General features: G+C 40.3%; 1 protein-coding gene across 1 annotated transcript in view; it reads left to right on the forward strand.

Annotated features, from left to right (window-relative positions):
• The window catches only part of LOC115220863 (cyclin-dependent kinase 2-like), a 48,160-nt gene that overhangs the window by 2,587 nt on the left and 27,266 nt on the right, over positions 1–18,307 (forward strand). The window contains exon 2 of the mRNA XM_029791042.2: positions 17,115–17,192. Within this exon, the coding sequence (XP_029646902.1) occupies positions 17,115–17,192 (78 nt within the window). The remainder of the gene's footprint in view (positions 1–17,114; positions 17,193–18,307) is intronic.

Consider the following 18,307-nt stretch of genomic DNA (forward strand, 5'->3'; position numbering starts at 1 on the left):
GCAAATCGAAATTAAATACAGACAAAAATATGAAAGTGAAAAAGGTTTTACATGTGGGAGATTACGAATATTCCAAAAAAAAACAAAAAACCAATTCAACAGATTGCTTGGAGTTGCCTGCATGGTGTATTATTCCACGTTGTTCCCCCTTCAACGTTGCAATCTACGAGACAATGAAACCTATGATTTGAGGGAGACTTGCTGCTGTTTCTAGCAGGTTGGTGACATATAGACTCCTTTCGCTCATGTGAGTGATTTGGTTGTTATTTCTAAAGGCTCAACCAACGACCACGTAATCTCCCTGAGTTCGTGAGGGGGAATGGATGTAACTTCTATTTCGAGCATGTCAAACATGGAGAAGCTGTGTCATGGATGACTTACTCAATGAATTACTAGTTTCTTTAGTCATCATGACCAATAATAGGTCTCCGGCGTTTGCTGTCGACCCAGTTCCAGTTACAAGGCTTGGGCTGCCCTAAGTATTGTAGAAGACATGTCTCCAGGTAGTAGGGTCGAACCTGGGACCTTTTGCTTTTGTCGTTTCATCATACACAGGAATCTCATTCTATACTCCATATTATTGTTGTTGCATTGATTGCTAATGTCACTCTACATCAAAGTGATTGCTAACGCTTAATCCATGATACCTAATGTTAACTTTGGTTGCTAACGCCCAGACAACCTTGGTTCATGGGTACTTTTTGGTTAATTCACCCCCATTAAAAAATTGGGTTATCTCCACCGACTAAAAAAAAAAATTGCTCAACCCTCAATAAAACAAAAGAAAAAAAGAAATGAAAAATTAATAAACATGCCCGTCACTTAGCGGAAATGAAAAATTTATAAACATCCCCGTCACTTAGCGGTTCGGCAAAAGAGACCGATAGAATAAGTACTGGGCTTACAAAGAATAAGTCCCAGGTCGATGTGCTCGACTAAAAGTCGGTGCTCCAGCATGGCCACAGTCAAATGACTGAAACAAGTAAAAGAGTAAAAGAGAGTATGCAAAGTGAAAAGATATTTTTATAACAAATCCTTCAAAACTGGAAAAATTGATAAATATGAAAACTAAAAAAATTAAACGTCCTTTTGAATCTAATAACATCTTTATAACAGATCGTACCCTGCCTGTTGAGGAGGCCAATCTCTTGTCGCCACATAAAACTCAACTTTTTAGTGGGGAGATAACCCAATTTTTTAATGGGGTTGAGGTAACCAAAAAAGTACCATTTAATGTTAGCATATGCTAATGGGAGAATTTCTGTACGATCATTCGATATTCTAAGAATGGCCAGGAAATTCCCCTCTAAATCATACTCTGCTTTTTTATAAAAGAGGCGACATTGATAGTGTGGATCTAGGGTGCACTATCAGAATGAAAATAAATGGTTACAGTAAAGACGATCTAATGAAGGTGCTTCTGTCATCATTATCATCATCATTTAACGTCCGCTTTCCATGCTAGCATGGGTTGGACGATTTTGACTGAGGGCTGACGAACCAGACGGCCACACCAGGCTCCAATCTTGCTCTGGCAGAATTTCTACAGCTGGATGCCCTTCCTAACGCCAACCACTCCGAGAGTGTAGCGGCTGCTTTTTATGTGCCACCGGCACGGGAGCCAATCAGGCGGTACTGGCAATGACCTCGCTTGAATCTTTTTACACAGGCCACCGGCACGTGTGCCAGTAATGCGACGTTGGTAACACACACTCGAATGGTGCCCTTTTTAACGTGCCACCGGCACGGAAGCCAGTTGGCTGCTCTGGCAACGATCATGCTCGGATGGTACTCTTGGCACCCTACTAGCATGGACACAAGTGCCAGTAAGGCGATACTGGTAACGATCACGCTTGAATGGTGCCCTTTTACGTGTCACTGGCACGGAAGCCAGTTGGCTGCTCTGGCAACGATCATGCTCGGATGGTACTCTTGGCACCCTACTAGCACGGGCACAAGTGCCAGTAAGGCGACACTGGTAACGATCATGCTCAAATGGTGCCCTTTTATGTGCCACTGGCACGGAAGCCGGTTAGCCGCTCTATCAACGATCACACTTGTATGGTGCTCTTTGCACCCCGCTAGCACGGATGCCAGTCATCGAATTTGATTTCGATTTCATTTGCCTCAACTGGTCTTTGCAAGCAGAGTTTAGTGACCAAAGAAGGAAAAAGAAAGCATAAGCGGACTGGTTACGCTCCTGGCATAGAGTATTGCAAGAAGACAGCATACGATGATTTCATGGAATATGGCCAAATGAGATTTATTTTTCAACAGTCCTCCTTGCGGTCCACACGCTTCTATCAGTATTGCACTGCTGTCATCCTGTTGGTCAAAAAAGTAATCAACCGCCGATATGACATCATCACTGCAATACTGGTTCCATATTGGGCAACAGATAGTAGTCAGGTAAGGGAAAATCAACCAGTTCAAAGTCATGCATAGCATCCATTGAAACCAAGGACTTATATGCCAGAGCATTCTTCTTTGAAGCAAAATCTCTTGCGTCAGTTTTCCTGGGTGTTTGGTCTCGATAACCTTTCATAACTAGTTGGCTTAGTACTCTCCATTGATGGTGTGGTCCTTTTAAAGGTAGTCAATTAGCACAATGCCTTTTGCATCCCCCCCCCAAAAATAACTGAGACCATTACCTTCTCTACAGTTGAAACGTCCTTGACCTTCTTTGGAACAGGTAAGGAAGGGTGTTTCTACTGCATGTATTGTCTCTGGCTCAAAATGGTGAACTCAATACTCATCGTGGATTAGGAAATGTTGAAGGAAACCAGATGGATCTGCTTTAAACAATGTCAGATTTACCCCATGATGTAATCAGCCTGGTGTTAGAAGACATGGCAGCAACTGACCAGAAACCTTCGTCATGCTAAATTCATTGTGCAGGAGTGGCTGTGTGGTAAGTAGCTTGCTTACCAACCACATGGTTCCGGGTTCAGTCCCACTGCTTGGCACCTTGGGTGAGTGTCTTCTACTATAGACTCAGACTGACCAAAGCCTTATGAGTGGATTTGGTAGATAGAAACTGAAAGAAGCCCATCGTATATATGTATTTGTGTATGTGTGTGTGTGTTTGTTCCCCCAACATTGCTTGACAACCGATGCTAGTGTGTTTACGTAACCGTAACTTAGCGGTTCGTCAAAAGAGACATATAGAATAAGTACTAGGCTTACAAAGAATAAGTCCTGAGCTCGATTTGCTCGACTAAAGGCGGTGCTCCAGCATGGCTGCAGTCAAATGACTGAAACAAGTATGCTAATAGCATTGGGTGTTTGATTTCTAGTCAGTTGCCTGCCATCCATCACCATGTTGTGAACTCAGTCCAAGTTTTCTTTAACAGTAGCAGTTACAGGATGTCCAGGCATTCGGGTGATCTTCAAGACTCTCCATTTCCCGCCTTAATTCATCATCATTATTTAACATCTGCTTTCCATGCTAGCATGGGTTGGACGATTTTGACTGAGGGCTGGCGAACCAGATGGCTGCACCAGGCTCCAATTTTGATCTGGCAGAGGTTCTACAGCTTGATGCCCTTCCTAACGCCAACCACTCCAAAAAGTGGCACATTTATACAGGGTGTGATGGGTAAATTGTCACAGTTTTATATTTTTAATGCACATTGTTTGTTTTTGATTTTGTATTCTATACAGTATAGTAGGGTCGGTTGGGCACTGTCTCTGAGAAAAACAGCACCATGACACTATTCACTCTGCCAGAAATTTGGAAATGACATGCAGTACTGCTTGGCATTCACACTGGAAGTTCCAATATTAACATTTCTGAGTGTTTGGGTGTCAATCTGAGGACATGTACCGAGAGTGATAAAAATCAATCGTTCAGTCCACATCCTGGTGTTTGGAGTGATCACTAGTGATGGTGACGTTATGCCTTCATTCATCTTCCCACATGGCCTCAGACTCAACATGGAGGCCTACATCAAGTGCCTGGAGGAGGTAATGCTTCCCTGGGTCAAGAGGGTGGCTGCTGGATGACCCTGTATCTGGCAACAGGACTCAGCACCATACCACAGAAGCAGGAGAACTCGGTCATGGCTGTCAAACAATTTCCGCGACCACATCACCCCTAACTTCTGGCCATCTAACTCCCCAGACAGCAACTTGCTTGATTATTATGTGTGGAGTGCATTTGAGTGAGAGACCAATAAAACTTCTTGTAACATCAAAGATGAACTGAAAGTAAGGATTATGGCAGCATTCACCAACTTAAACATGGAGACCGTCCAGAAGATTCCTGAGTTGCCTGGAGGCCGTTGTTGAAGCCAGTGACGATTTTTATTGAATAAATTTACTCTTTAGTATTTCAAGATACTTTTGTGTAATTTTAGTAAATATATCTTAAAATGAGATGTCTCTTAATTTCATTTTTGTGAAATTTAGGTGAGTTTATTCACCACACCCTGTGTATGTATGTATGTGTGTGTGTGTATACATACATACATACAGACACAGGAATGGGTGTGTGGTAAGAAGCTTGGGCAAGTGGATTTGGTAGATGGAAACTGAGAGAAGCCTATCATATATCATCATCATCGTTTAACGTCCGCTTTCTATGCTAGCATGGGTTGGTCGATTTGACTGAAGATTGGCAAACCAGATGGCTGCACCAGGCTCCAATCTGATCTGGCAGAGTTTCTACAGTTGGATGCCCTTCCTAACGCCAACCACTCCGAAAGTGTAGTGGGTACTTTTACATGCCACCGGCATGAGGGCCAGTCAGAGGGTACTGGCAACGAGCATGCTCAAATGTTGTTTTTTACGTGCCAGCTGCACAGGAGGCAGTCCAGCGGCACTGGCAACGACCTCGGTCGAATGTTTTTTCACGTGCAGCCGGCACAAGTGCCAGTAAGGCAATGCTGGTAACGGTCACGCTTGAATGGTGTTATTTACGTGCCACCTGCACGGAAGCCAGTTAGCTGCTCTGGCAACGATCACGCTCAGATGGTGCTCTTAGTGCTCCACTAGCATGGATGCCAGTCATGCTGATGTGTTTACCTCACCGTAACTTAGCGGTTCAGCAAAAGATACCGATAGAATAAGTACTAGGCTTACAAAGAATAAGTCCTGGTGGCGATTTGCTCGATTAAAGGCGGTGCTCCAGTCAAATGACTGAAACAAGTATGCTAATAGCATTGGGTGTTTGATTTCTAGTCTGTAACTTAGTGGTTCGACAAAAGAGACCAATGGAATAAGTACTAGGCTCGACTGCAGGTGCTGCTCCAGCATAGTCACAGTCAAATTACTGAAACAAGTATATATATTATATATATATATATATATATATATGTAAGTAGCTTGCTAACCAACCACATGGTTCTGGGTTCAGTCCTACTGCGTGGCATCTTGGGCAAGTGTGTTCTGCTATAGCCCCACGCTGACCAATGCCTTGTGAGTGGATTTGGTAGACGGAACTGAAAGAAGCCTGTCGTATATATGTATATATATATATACATGTATGTGTGTCTGTGTTTGTCCCCCTAGCATTGCTTGACAACCGATGCTGGTGTGTTTACGTCCCCGTCACTTAGCGGTTCGGCAAAAGAATAAGTCCCGGGGTCAATTTGCTCGACTAAAGGTGGTGCTCCAGCATGGCCGCAGTCAAATGACTGAAACAAGTAAAAGAGTAATATATATATATAATGTTTTATATATATGTTAGCATGCCTATATATATATATTTCTTTATTGCCCACAAGGGGCTAAACATAGAGGGGACAAACAAGAACAGACAAAGGGATAAAGTCGATTACATTGACCCCAGTGCGAAACTGGTATTCTATTTATCGACCCCGAAAGGATGAAAGGCAAAGTCGACCTCGGCGGAATTTGAACTCAGAACGTAACGGCAGACGAAATACGGCTACGCATTTAGCCCGGTGTACTAACGTTTCTGCCAGCTCGCCGCCTTATGCCTATAGGCATGCTAGCATGTTCATGCACACACACTCCCTCCCCCTCTCTCTCTCCTCCCTCTCTTTCACAGAGAGGAAGAGGAAATATCACTCTCAGTCCTACTATGGTGACTGACTTCTTTTAGAAGGTGGTTAGAAGGAATGAGCAGCTGACCTGAAGCTGAGGGTGATATGCCTGTTGTTTTCTTATATGTAGGTCATTGATAACACCACCACCACCTGTTCTCATTTTACTTGTTCACTTGTGTGTTCTGTATACATGTGTATATACACTTTATGTACACTTGACTGTCTAGTTGAGATTCTGTTCACCATGGGGCCATCATTAATCTAAGGAAGTAGAAACAGACAAAAAAAATTTGGATCTTTTCATTTTGAAGGCCAGATTTTCCTAGTTAACTAAAAAATTTGAAACTTCGTATACTGGTAGAATGTGTCAAAAGAAAACATTATTGTAAACAAAATTGAAAACAAAATTGTAATTTGTAACTTAAACGTAGTTTAATTTTTACAAATTTTAACCAATGAAATCCCAACATCTTCAAATTTTAACCAATGAAATCTCAACATTGCTGCGTTATCGATATTGATAAAGAAATATAGCAGTCACATGACACACACACACACACATTTGCACAAGCACATAGTAATTAATATATAAGCGTACACACACATACAAATGGACATATACATACACACACATACGCACACAAGCAAAAATACACGTTCGTGTTTTGCCACTTGCCGCAACAAATTTGGGGTCAATGTTTCAGCGTTTTGGGGTCGATAAATTAAGTACCAATTACGCACTGATGTCGAGGATTTTTTTCCCAATTTATATCACAGCTTCCGACAAGCTGGGGGCATCCTTTTATGACAAAAATATTTCGCAAATTTTTACAATACTACTCACACTCCACGCGCAAATTCGAGACCGATTTAGGCATATTATTGTTTTGTTTTTGTTGTTTCTGGCCCTTCAAAACCATGGGAGAAGCCTTTTCAGTACCAGTATACGAAGTTTCAAATTGTTCAGTTAACTAGGAAAATCTGGCCTTCAAAATGAAAAGATCCAAAAATTTAATTGTGACTGATTGAGTGAGAAGAAAACATAAAGCTCAGTATTTTTAAAAAATTATTTTTTTGTCCTTATTGGTCTGGATTAAAAGAGCTGTGCCCAGATTTTTCACAGAAAGGGAATTGCAGATGACAGTTGGCATTCTGAAGGAAGTAGGGTTAGGTATAATCAAGACTGATGTTAGGAAGTGCAGGGCCCAGTTAGAGAATTGTCATTGGGGCCCTCTCCTCTACAAGAGCTAAGATTGATGTTGGATCTTTTCCTTTTGATGGACGGAATTTTCTAGTTAACTAAACAATTTGAAACTTCGTATACTGGTAGAATGTGTCAAAAGAAAACATTATTGTAAACAAAATTGAAAACAAAATTGTAATTTGTAAGTTTAACGTAGTTTAATTCTTCGAATTTTAACCAATGAAATGCCAGCATTTGAGCTCAAATCATTTGCTGCGTCTAAAAACTCAGACACACACACGTGTTATTCATCCTTCTCTCTTCTGTCTGTCTTCTGCATGTGCTAGAAATAACAGCTACATCTCTTAAATCGATGAATTTCGTCGCCCAATAAAAATATTAACGATATTTATTGAATATTTTCTTTATTTTTTTTTACCGAAAAGGCTTCTCCCATGGTTTTGAAGGGCCATAAACAACAAAAACAAAACAATAATATGCCTAAATCGGTCTAGAGGGTGTGCGTGGAGTGTGGGTCGTATTGTAAAAATTTGCGAAATATTTTTTCATAAAAGGATGCCCCAGCTTGTCGGAGGCTGTGATATAAATTGGGGGAAAAATCCTCGACACCAGTGCTTAATTGGTACTTAATTTATCGACCCCGAAATGATGAAACATTGCCCCCCCCCTTCTGGTTTACTTACCTTTTGTGTAAATTTGTTGCGGCAAGGGGCAAAACACAGAGGGGACAAAGCATGAGATACAAAAGTATTAAGTCGATTCTATCGACACCAGTGCGAACTCACGAACGTGTATGTATGCTTGTGTGCGTATGTGTGTGTATGTATATCTCCGTTTGTATGCGTGTGTACGCTTATATATTAATTACTATGTGCTTGTGCAAATGTATATGCATGTGTTTGAGAGAGAGAGAGAGTGACAGAGAGTGTGTGTGTGCAAGTGTACGTGTGTATGTATCTGAATATATGTGTGTGTGTATGCGGCATGCGTCTGCTATGTTTGTTTACCAATATCGATAACGCAGCAAATGATTTGAGCTCAAATGCTGGCATTTCATTGGTTAAAATTCGAAGAATTTAAACTACGTTAAACTTACAAATTACAATTTTGTTTTCAATTTTGTTTACAATAATGTTTTCTTTTGACACATTCTACCAGTATACGAAGTTTCAAATTGTTTAGTTAACTAGAAAATTCCATCCATCAAAAGGAAAAGATCCTTGATGTTTTATGTTGTACACCAGTCCCAGCCAAAAAGCATTAAGGGCTTCAGGTTTCACCATTAGCCACAATGATTTACTAAAGATTGAAAACTCATATGGAAGTTTAAACGGTTTTATTACAGGGTAAGCATGTACATAGGCCCTTCTCTTGGTGCAAGGCCCAATTTGAACAAATTTTGGTTTAAAACCAGCCCTAGGTATAATAGTTAGTGTAGACACAATATAAGAGATAGAAAGAAAGGGGTTAGTGAGTCAAGAATACCTGCATATAGTTGGGGGTTAGATCCCAGTCACGTGTGAAGAGAAGCCACTGCAGTAGCATCATCAATAGTAAATGTAAAGAGCATGCAGTATATTTGTGAATGATTTTGTATCAGTCATTTGGGTAGACTTTCTTGGTTAAGGTCTAAGATATTGCAGTTCTGTCCCAGGTCTGGGTGCTGTAGCTCCAATCAATAGTTAGTGCCACATAAAAAGCATTGGTGTGGGTACTGGTGCCACGTAAAAAGCACAGGTTTTGGTGTTGTGCAAAAAGCACTGGTGATGATACATGGTACACCCTGTAAAGTAGTTGGCATAAGGAAGGGCATCCAGCCATTGAAACCAAGCCCCCCCAAAAAAACAAAATGATCTGTGGAACCTGGTGTGGAGCCTGGCCTTGCCGGTTCTTGTCCAGCTGTCCAACCCATGCCAGCATGGAAAACAAGATGTTATATAATGAGGATGATGATGATGAAGTTTTCCTAACCCTGAACAAGGTCAGTCTTGGTAGAGACAATTTTAGTGACTGAAGATTCTTGTGGTATATTGCTCATGTTTAGGAGTGAGACAACCAGTCAGTCTAGTAGTGGTCAGTTATGCTGTTGGAAGAAGATTGATTGATCTGATCACATTGAAGGATGGTTTGGAAGCTTTTATTCCATGTAATCAGTGTGGGTTTGCTGTGAGGGATCTCCTCTGGCACTCCATCAGTTGTGTTAAGGATTCCAGTTTATCTGATCGACGGGACAGCCTGCTTGTGAAATTAATGTGCAAGTGGCTGAGCACTCCACAGATGTGCATACCTATTTCTTTACTACCCACAAGGGGCTAAACACAGAGGGGACACACAAGGACAGACAAACGGATTAAGTCAATTACATCGACCCCAGTGCGTAACTGGTACTTAATTTATCAACCCCGAAAGGATGAAAGGCAAAGTCGACCTCAGCGGAATTTGAACTCAGAACGTAACGGCAGACGAAATAGGGCTACGCATTTCATCCGGCGTGCTAACGTTTCTGCCAGCTCGCATTGAGAACTACATTAAGGAACCCTTAATGTAGTTCTCAAGGAGATTCAGTATGACACTAAATGTGATAGAATAGATTTTTGCCAGCTGAGTGGATTGGAGCACTAAAGTGAAATAAAGTGTCTTGCTCAAGGACCCAATGTACTGCCAGAAATTGAACCCAAGACCATACAATCATGAGCCAAATTAGCCTAACCACCTTAGTCACATGCTTTCACTGTGAGGTGTCTGGGCTGTATGTAAATGATGCTTGGGTGTTGAAGATAAGTCATGAATGAAATACCATCCGCTTAGGAGTGGAGAGATGAGAGTAACTAGGATGCTGATGTAAATGAGAAAAGAATGATTGAAACTAAATTTTGGGGGCATAGCAAAGGTGATGGCAAATCAGTAGTAGTTTCCGTCATCACAGGCTGCAATTGTGTTGGCAGGAAGGCACCAATTTAAACAAGAGGTTGAGTTCATTGTGGACAATTTTGCCCGGAAGTTCCCGTGTGTGATGTGGTCAAATGCTCTGATGTTAAGAACAACAACAGTGTTTCCTCCATATTCGTTGAGTCTTATCTCACACCAAGGAGTGATTTAAGAGAGATTTGGCTTTACAAACATTGAAATTGTTGATCATTAAGGAGAGAGAATGAAAAAAAGAGAGAGAGAGAGAAAAAAAGAAAAGAAGACTGAAGGTGTTGTTAATGACTGTTTGTAACTTTTGAAAGGATGGGAGTGCTGTGCAATGATTCTTGGATGGGTTAAAGCAATTGCAAAAGTCTAGCAATTTCCTATAAGAAAAAAAAAAATTTAAAACTTCCTGAATACAATACAGAAAGAATTCTTCAATCAGATTGCAAGCATTCTCTAAAGGAGAATAGTGTTAGGTTGTAGTGTTATTGGAACACTTCAATTTGGTAACAAAGAACCTCATGGCAGAAAGCCTCTGCTTCGATGGAGAGTTATTCCTAAAATTGTTAAATGGTCTTTTGATTGCTGTCAATGGTTTTGTTAATGGCAATCGGTGGCACGTAAAAAGCACCATCCGATCGTGGCCATTGCCAGCCCCGCCTGGCCCCCGTGCCGGTGGCACGTAAAAAGCACCATCCGTCCGTGGCCGTTTGCCAGCTCCGTCTGGCACCTGTGCAGGTGGCATGTAAAAAGCACCCACTATACTCACGGAGCGGTTGGCGTTAGGAAGGGCATCCAGTCGTAGAAACACTGCCAGATCAGACTGGGCCTGATGCAGCCTTCTGGCTTCCCAGACCCCAGTTGAACCGTCCAACCCATGCTAGCATGGAAAGCGGACGCTAAATGATGATGATGAATGCTAAATGTCAACTAATAGGGATATTTTGATGGAAGGGTGCTTCAGCTATCATGGGTTTCAATTCATAATGGAATGTAAGGGAATCATCTGACAAAGTGATGGTTAGTCTTTCATATAGTATCATTGTATTATTTGGCAGTGAAGTTTCTGATGGCCAAATTACAAATTAGAAATAAGTCAAGTGTATCTACAATTAAAAGATGATGAAATATTCCATCCTATGGTTGTGGAACTTTCTGGAGGGAAGCGCAATCTTTCAGGATGATAATGCACCAATTCACACAGCTAAAGTTTTTACTGAATGTCATGAGGAACATTCTAGTGAAGTTGAACATCTTATCTGGCCACCACAGTCCCCAGATCTCAATATAATTGAACATTTATGGTGCATTTTAGAAAAATGAATAAGGAGTCGATATATATATATAGTAGGTACTGTAAATTTAGGGTGAATACTTGATAAGTGTAAGCACCTGTATATGCCAGATAGTGGCAGAGGTGAGTGAGAATATATCAAATAAAATTAAAAACAGAACACAAAGGATATTGCGTGGATTGTTTATAAAGCTTGAAACACATGTACTGCGATATCCTTTGTGTTCTGTTTTTAATTTTATTTGATTATATATATATATATATACATATATATATATATGATTTTTGTATGTAATATATATATATATATATATATATATATGATTATTGTACGTAAAAAGCACTATCCGACTCGTGGCCGTGGCACGTAAAATACTCCAATGCGACCGTACGACAGGCACCCATGCCAACCCCCTTTGCTTGTGAAGACGGCACGTAAAATACTCCAATGCGACCGTACGACAGGCACCCATGCCAACCCCCTTTGCTTGTGAAGACATGTTGGGGCAAGCGAAATCGAAATCAACCAGCCAGGATCCCTGGTCTGGTGGTACGTAAAAAGCACTATCCGACTCGTGGCCGATGCCAGCACCACCTCGACTGGCTTCCGTGCCGGTGGCACATAAAATACACCAATCTGACCGTGGCCGTTGCCAGCCTCGCCTGGCACCTGTGCAGGTGGCACGTAAAAAGAACCCACTACACTCACGGAGTGGTTGGCGTTAGGAAGGGCATCCAGCTGTAGAAACATTGCCAGATTAGACTGGAGCCTGGTGCAGCCTTCTGGCTTCCCAGAACCCCGGTCGAACCGTCCAACCCATGCTAGCATGGAGAACGGACGTTAAACGATGATGATGATGATGATGATGATGATGGGCTTCTTTCAGTTTCGATCTATCAAACCCACTCACATGGCTTTGGTCGGTCTTAGTAGAAAACACTTGCTGAAGGTTCCACGCAGTAGAACTGAACCTGGAACCATGTGGTTGGGGAGCAAGCTTCTTGCCACACACCCACGCATGTGCCTGTATGATTGCTTGGTTTTTCAATGACATTGTAGGGTATGTGTGAGAAGCCATGTCTGGCCAGTTTGAATATAAAACAGGTAGAATTATCAGGCCAGGTATGGCTGGTCTAAACGCTAGATGGTTAAACCAACTGTACCCAGCCTAATTATCCCACCTGGTTTATGTTCATACTGGCTAGTTTTGACCTCTGCACACCTTAGTCTATAATGTCATTCTAAAAATAATTCAAAATTCAAAACAATCTGAAACAAGGAAAGAGAGTAAAGAAGCATTATATTTACTAGTGTAATCTGAATGCAAATGGGTTAAATGGCTTAAAAGTGGCTTAAAATAGTTATTGATTTTAAAATTTGGTAGGGAAACATAATCCTTGGAATTCTTGATTGCATTTGTAACCAAATTTCCTGGACCGTCGCGACCTGGGAATCTCTAAAGAGAAGCTATATTGCTCAACTGCACTTAGTTGTGTATGTTGAGGAAGAATGCATGGTAGGAAGATCTTGGAGGTGGTCTTGTGCCAGATGAGGAAAGGTTGGAGTGTAACGGAAACAGGTGCCTTGCTGTAAAGGAAATACATGGCTGCCTGGTCAGAGAGAGAGATCATGAGTGAGGAGAGAAACAGGTGTGTTGTATGATAAACAGGTGTGCTGACTGGTGTGGGGGACCCAGTGGTGTTGAAGTGAAGGGAGATGTCATAGCTTCTTGGAAGATCAGGTCTGTGGGTGTGGGTCACTACTGATTGTTGAAAACAAACTTTACTTACCCATAATATAAACAGCTTGTAGGTGGAGTGAAGAATGTTACATGAGTTCACTTTAACTCTGGGAAGTCACGAAGAGCTTTAAAATTGTGTAAATTATGTAATTTATGTAATCTCTGACATTGAGGATTCTGCAGCATGAAGGAATCTCTGAGCCAGTTTTAATTCTAGATTGAAAGTAATTCATTTTATTTATACTAATAGTACAATTGTAAAAAAACTAAACCGTGACCCAGTCTCCAGTCTGTCTGTCTTTCTAACTTCCTTTCTATGTATTCACATGATTACACTCCTCATTAATAATTATGCTATCTGTAAAATTTATGTAAATATCTAATTCAAACTCTTCAACTCTTTTTCTCTCACTTATCACAAATGATTGAGATAATTTAATGACACCTGACCTAAACTGCAGGATGTGTGTTGGGCAAGAATAACACTAGCAGTATAGCCCGGCGTTGCCTGGGCTTAAGTTAGGATTATTAAGCTAATCAAGCGCTTTCTTTCAAACCAAACTAAGTAACACTGACGTCGTATTTGAGCAAAATCTGTTGAAATTGGTAAACGTTTGGCTGAAAATGGGTTGCAGACAATTTGATTGGGAAATCCCATAAGGAATCGGTTTATTAATTTTTTTTCCACTCATCGAATGTTTTTTTGTTTTTTGTTTTTGGAGAACTTAAAGCATTCAAAGATTCCACGAGTCCTAAGCAACGCTGGCATCAAGTTTTAACAAAATACATCAAAATTGGTAAAAGTTGTGGTTGAAAATGGGGTGTTGCCAATTTTAGTGAGAAATCCTATAAGGATTCGGTTCATCGATTTTTCATCCTGATTGAATGGAAAACCACATAAGGAATCAGTTTATTGATTTTTCACCTTAAATAGGACTTAACCGAACACAACATTGCTGGTTCAAAAAAAGAGTCTATATTTATTACTTTAAAGGACTACTGTAATAAATCATTGAATCTGAGAGGGAAATGTGTTGAATGAAATCGTAATTAACTGATCCTCCTATATTTTCAGTACCCCCTCGTATATCATCATCATCATCATCATCATCGTTTAACGTCCGTTTTCCGCGCTAGCACGGGTTGGGCGGTTTCGACCGGGGTCTGGGGAGCCAGGGGCTGCCCCAGGCTCCAGTCTGGTCTGGCAGTGTTTCTACAGCTGGATGCCCTTCCTAACGCCAACCACTCCGCGTGTGTAGTGGGTGCTTTTTACGTGCCACCTGCACAGGTGCCAGAGGGGTCTGGCATCGGCCACGGTCAGTTGGTGCTTTTTATGTGCCACCTGCACAGAAGCCAGTCGGGGCGGTGCTGGCATCGGCCACGTTCGGATGGTGCTTTTTATGTGGGGGGAGGGTGCAGAAATACGATGACAGGTTCTAGACAAGTAGAACGTAGGGTATCACGAGAGGGGTAATGCATGGTGAAATAGCGTATTGAAGAGGGGGGTTCGAAGAGTAGACACCTATAATGGTGGTGGGAGAAGCGACATCCGGTATAGATGGAGCAAAAATATAGAGATATCCGGTATTGTTATTGGTGGTGGGGGTGGCAAGGGCGGGTGCACCGGGAATATGCGAAGGTTGAACTTGACGGGCTGGCTTAAAAATGCTCTTAGCAATGGAAGGGGGGAAAGGAAGAGGGGGGAGGGCATACAACGTAAAAGAGGGAGAGAGAGAGAGAGAAGGGAATAGTGGAACCCCGCGAAAATCGGCCGCCATTGAAAAAATCCTATATGGAGAAACTCAAATATCTATTCTGTATTTAGCGAGACACGAGGCCGGAAAACCGATGGTCAACAATAACTAATAAATTATACAGAATATGCAATACGAGGCGAAATAATAATACTAATAAACAAGGGTCAAAGGGATAATACTAATACTAATAATAATAATAATAATAATAAACAGCTTAACCACTAGAGATCAGACAAATTTGCATGAGAATATTACTGGTACAGATTTCGGGATGAATTAGATTAGAAAGATTTTCTTATCTTGGGAACATTTCGTTTTTCGGCCTGACATGGCGAATATGCGAGGTTAAACTTGACGGCTGGCTTAAAAATGCTCTTAGCAATGGAAGGGGGGAAAGGAAGAGGGGGGAGGGCATACAACGTAAAAGAGGGAGAGAGAGAGAGAGAAGGGAATAGTGGAACCCCGCGAAAATCGGCCGCCATTGAAAAAATCCTATATGGAGAAACTCAAATATCTATTCTGTATTTAGCGAGACACGAGGCCGGAAAACCGATGGTCAACAATAACTAATAAATATACAGAATATGCAATACGAGGCGAAATAATAATACTAATAAACAAGGGTCAAAGGGATAATACTAATACTAATAATAATAATAATAATAATAAACAGCTTAACCACTAGAGATCAGACAATTTGCATGAGAATATTACTGGTACAGATTTCGGGATGAATTAGATTAGAAAGATTTTCTTATCTGGGAACATTTCGTTTTTCGGCCTGACATGGCGAATATGCGAGGTTAAACTTGACGGGCTGGCTTAAAAATGCTCTTAGCAATGGAAGGGGGGAAAGGAAGAGGGGGGGAGGGCATACAACGTAAAAGAGGGAGAGAGAGAGAGAGAAGGGAATAGTGGAACCCCGCGAAAATCGGCCGCCATTGAAAAAATCCTGTATGGAGAAACTCAAATATCTATTCTGTATTTAGCGAGACACGAGGCCGGAAAACTGATGGTCAACAATAACTAATAAATTATACAGAATATGCAATACGAGGCGAAATAATAATACTAATAAACAAGGGTCAAAGGGATAATACTAATACTAATAATAATAATAATAAACAGCTTAACCACTAGAGATCAGACAAATTTGCATGAGAATATTACTGGTACAGATTTCGGGATGAATTAGATTAGAAAGATTTTCTTATCTTGGGAACATTTCGTTTTTCGGCCTGACACGGCGAATATGCGAGGTTGAACTTGACGGGCTGGCTTATATATATATATATAATTAAAATCTTAGGGTAGCAAGAATATTTATTGAAAAAATTCTTAGTTACCAGTGGTCTAGTGAGAAGGAAAAAATTTAGTCAATAGACTATACATTATTCAGAGAAAAATACAGTGTACATTCAAACACATAAGAGATACCCTGGAAATAGGATATCTCATACTCTCTCTCTCTCTCTCTATATATATATATATATATATATATATGTGTATATATATATATATATATGTGTATATTATATATATATATATATATATATATATATATATATATATGGCTGGAGGCTAATGACTGAAACAAGTAAAAAATATAATATATATATATATATATATATAATATATATATATATATATATACTTTATTTAAAAGCACCAGAAAATTCAACAAAACCTGTTACTCTGAGTTTCACGTTCCCGTTCGTCGGACAGTTTTTACTCCGGTATATATATATATATATATACACACATATATATATACACACATATATATATATCTTATATTTTTTACTTGTTTCAGTTATTAGTCTGCAGCCATGCTTGGGTACTGCCCTGGAGAAGTTTTTAATCAAATGAATCAATTCATTTTAGTATAATCATTTCTTAAATATAGCCATGAAACACGTGTCGTTATTCTACCAAATATATACGTTTTTATTATTATTTTGCAATTTACTTAATCATCAGTATATTATTGTTATTTTATTTTTAATATTTCTATTATATGTAATATTCTAGATGGTGTAATTTAATTGTTCATTTTGAATTGATAAAAGGTGGTTTTTTTCTAATTTTTATATATATATATATATATATATATATATATACATGAAACCTAAATTGTGTGTATTTTCAGAGTAGTCTAACACTACTGAAGTAGGTGTTGTGCTTCTATTTCAGGGAAACGGAAGGGGTCCCCAGCACAGCAATTCGAGAGATTTCTTTACTTAGAGAGTTGACACACCACAATGTTGTACAGTAAGTAATTGTTTAGTTGATGATGATGATGATGATGATGATGATCAATGTATTGGATGTTGTTTTTAAGAGCACAGACCTTGTTTACTTCAGTTTCCACCCTGGGTGGCACACTGTCCACCTTGTGCTTAATAGTTATGAGTAAGCTAAGGCTGTGTGAGCTGGCTGAATCGCTAGCATGCTGGGTAAAATGCTTGGCAGCATTTCAGCTGTCTTTGTGTTCTGAGTTCAAATCCTGCTGAGGTCGACTCCACCTTTTATCCTTTCAGGCATCAATAATGATGCCAATAAAATAGTAATTGCAGTTTAGCCCCGGGTCGGTCCTTATCCAGAAGACCTATAAGCAAAGGTATTCCAACAGTGACCATCCCTTTGTTGGAATAACACTACATACATTGACGTGTCCTTTCTTAAGACAGATATAACCTGAAGGAATTTGTAGCTATTTCTAGCAATTGGAATGACTTCATAGAGGCTCCTTCTTTAGTCGGGGATGTTGAGTGAAACCAGTATCTTGGTATTTGTGGAAATTATCTGTTCTTAGAGAACAACATGTATTTATCATGTGCCAGGGCACGTTAATGAATGTTACCTTTGTTCTAATATACCTGGCTGTTATCTTTTAACACAGGCTCCCAACTATTGGGCCACAGCCCAGTTCCATACTACAGGTCATTTGATACTTGGCCACAAAGAAAGAATGAATTTAAAAATTTTATTTCTATTTTATTTACAACCTCAGTCCACAGAGTGATTTTTGCATTACATATGTAATATATATGTATTATGTATCAAGGCAGCGAACTGGCAGAATCGTTAAAACGCCGGGTGAAATGCTTTTCGGTATTTTGTCTGCTGTTATGTTCTGAGTTCAAATTCCACCAAGGTTGACTTTGCCTTTCATCCTTTCAGGGTCGATTAAATAAGTACCAGTTACGCACTGGGGTCGATATAATCGACTTAATCCGTTTGTCTTTGTTCGTCCTCTCTGTGTTTAGCCCCTTGTGGGTAGTAAAGAAATAGGTATTTTGTCTGCCGTTATGTTCTGAGTTCAAATTTCGCCGAGGTTTACTTTGCCTTTCATCCTTTCAGGGTCGATTAAATAAGTAGCAGTT

The sequence above is a fragment of the Octopus sinensis genome, linkage group LG17 (assembly GCF_006345805.1).
Source record: "Octopus sinensis linkage group LG17, ASM634580v1, whole genome shotgun sequence".
Classification (NCBI taxonomy): Eukaryota; Metazoa; Mollusca; class Cephalopoda; order Octopoda; family Octopodidae; genus Octopus; species Octopus sinensis.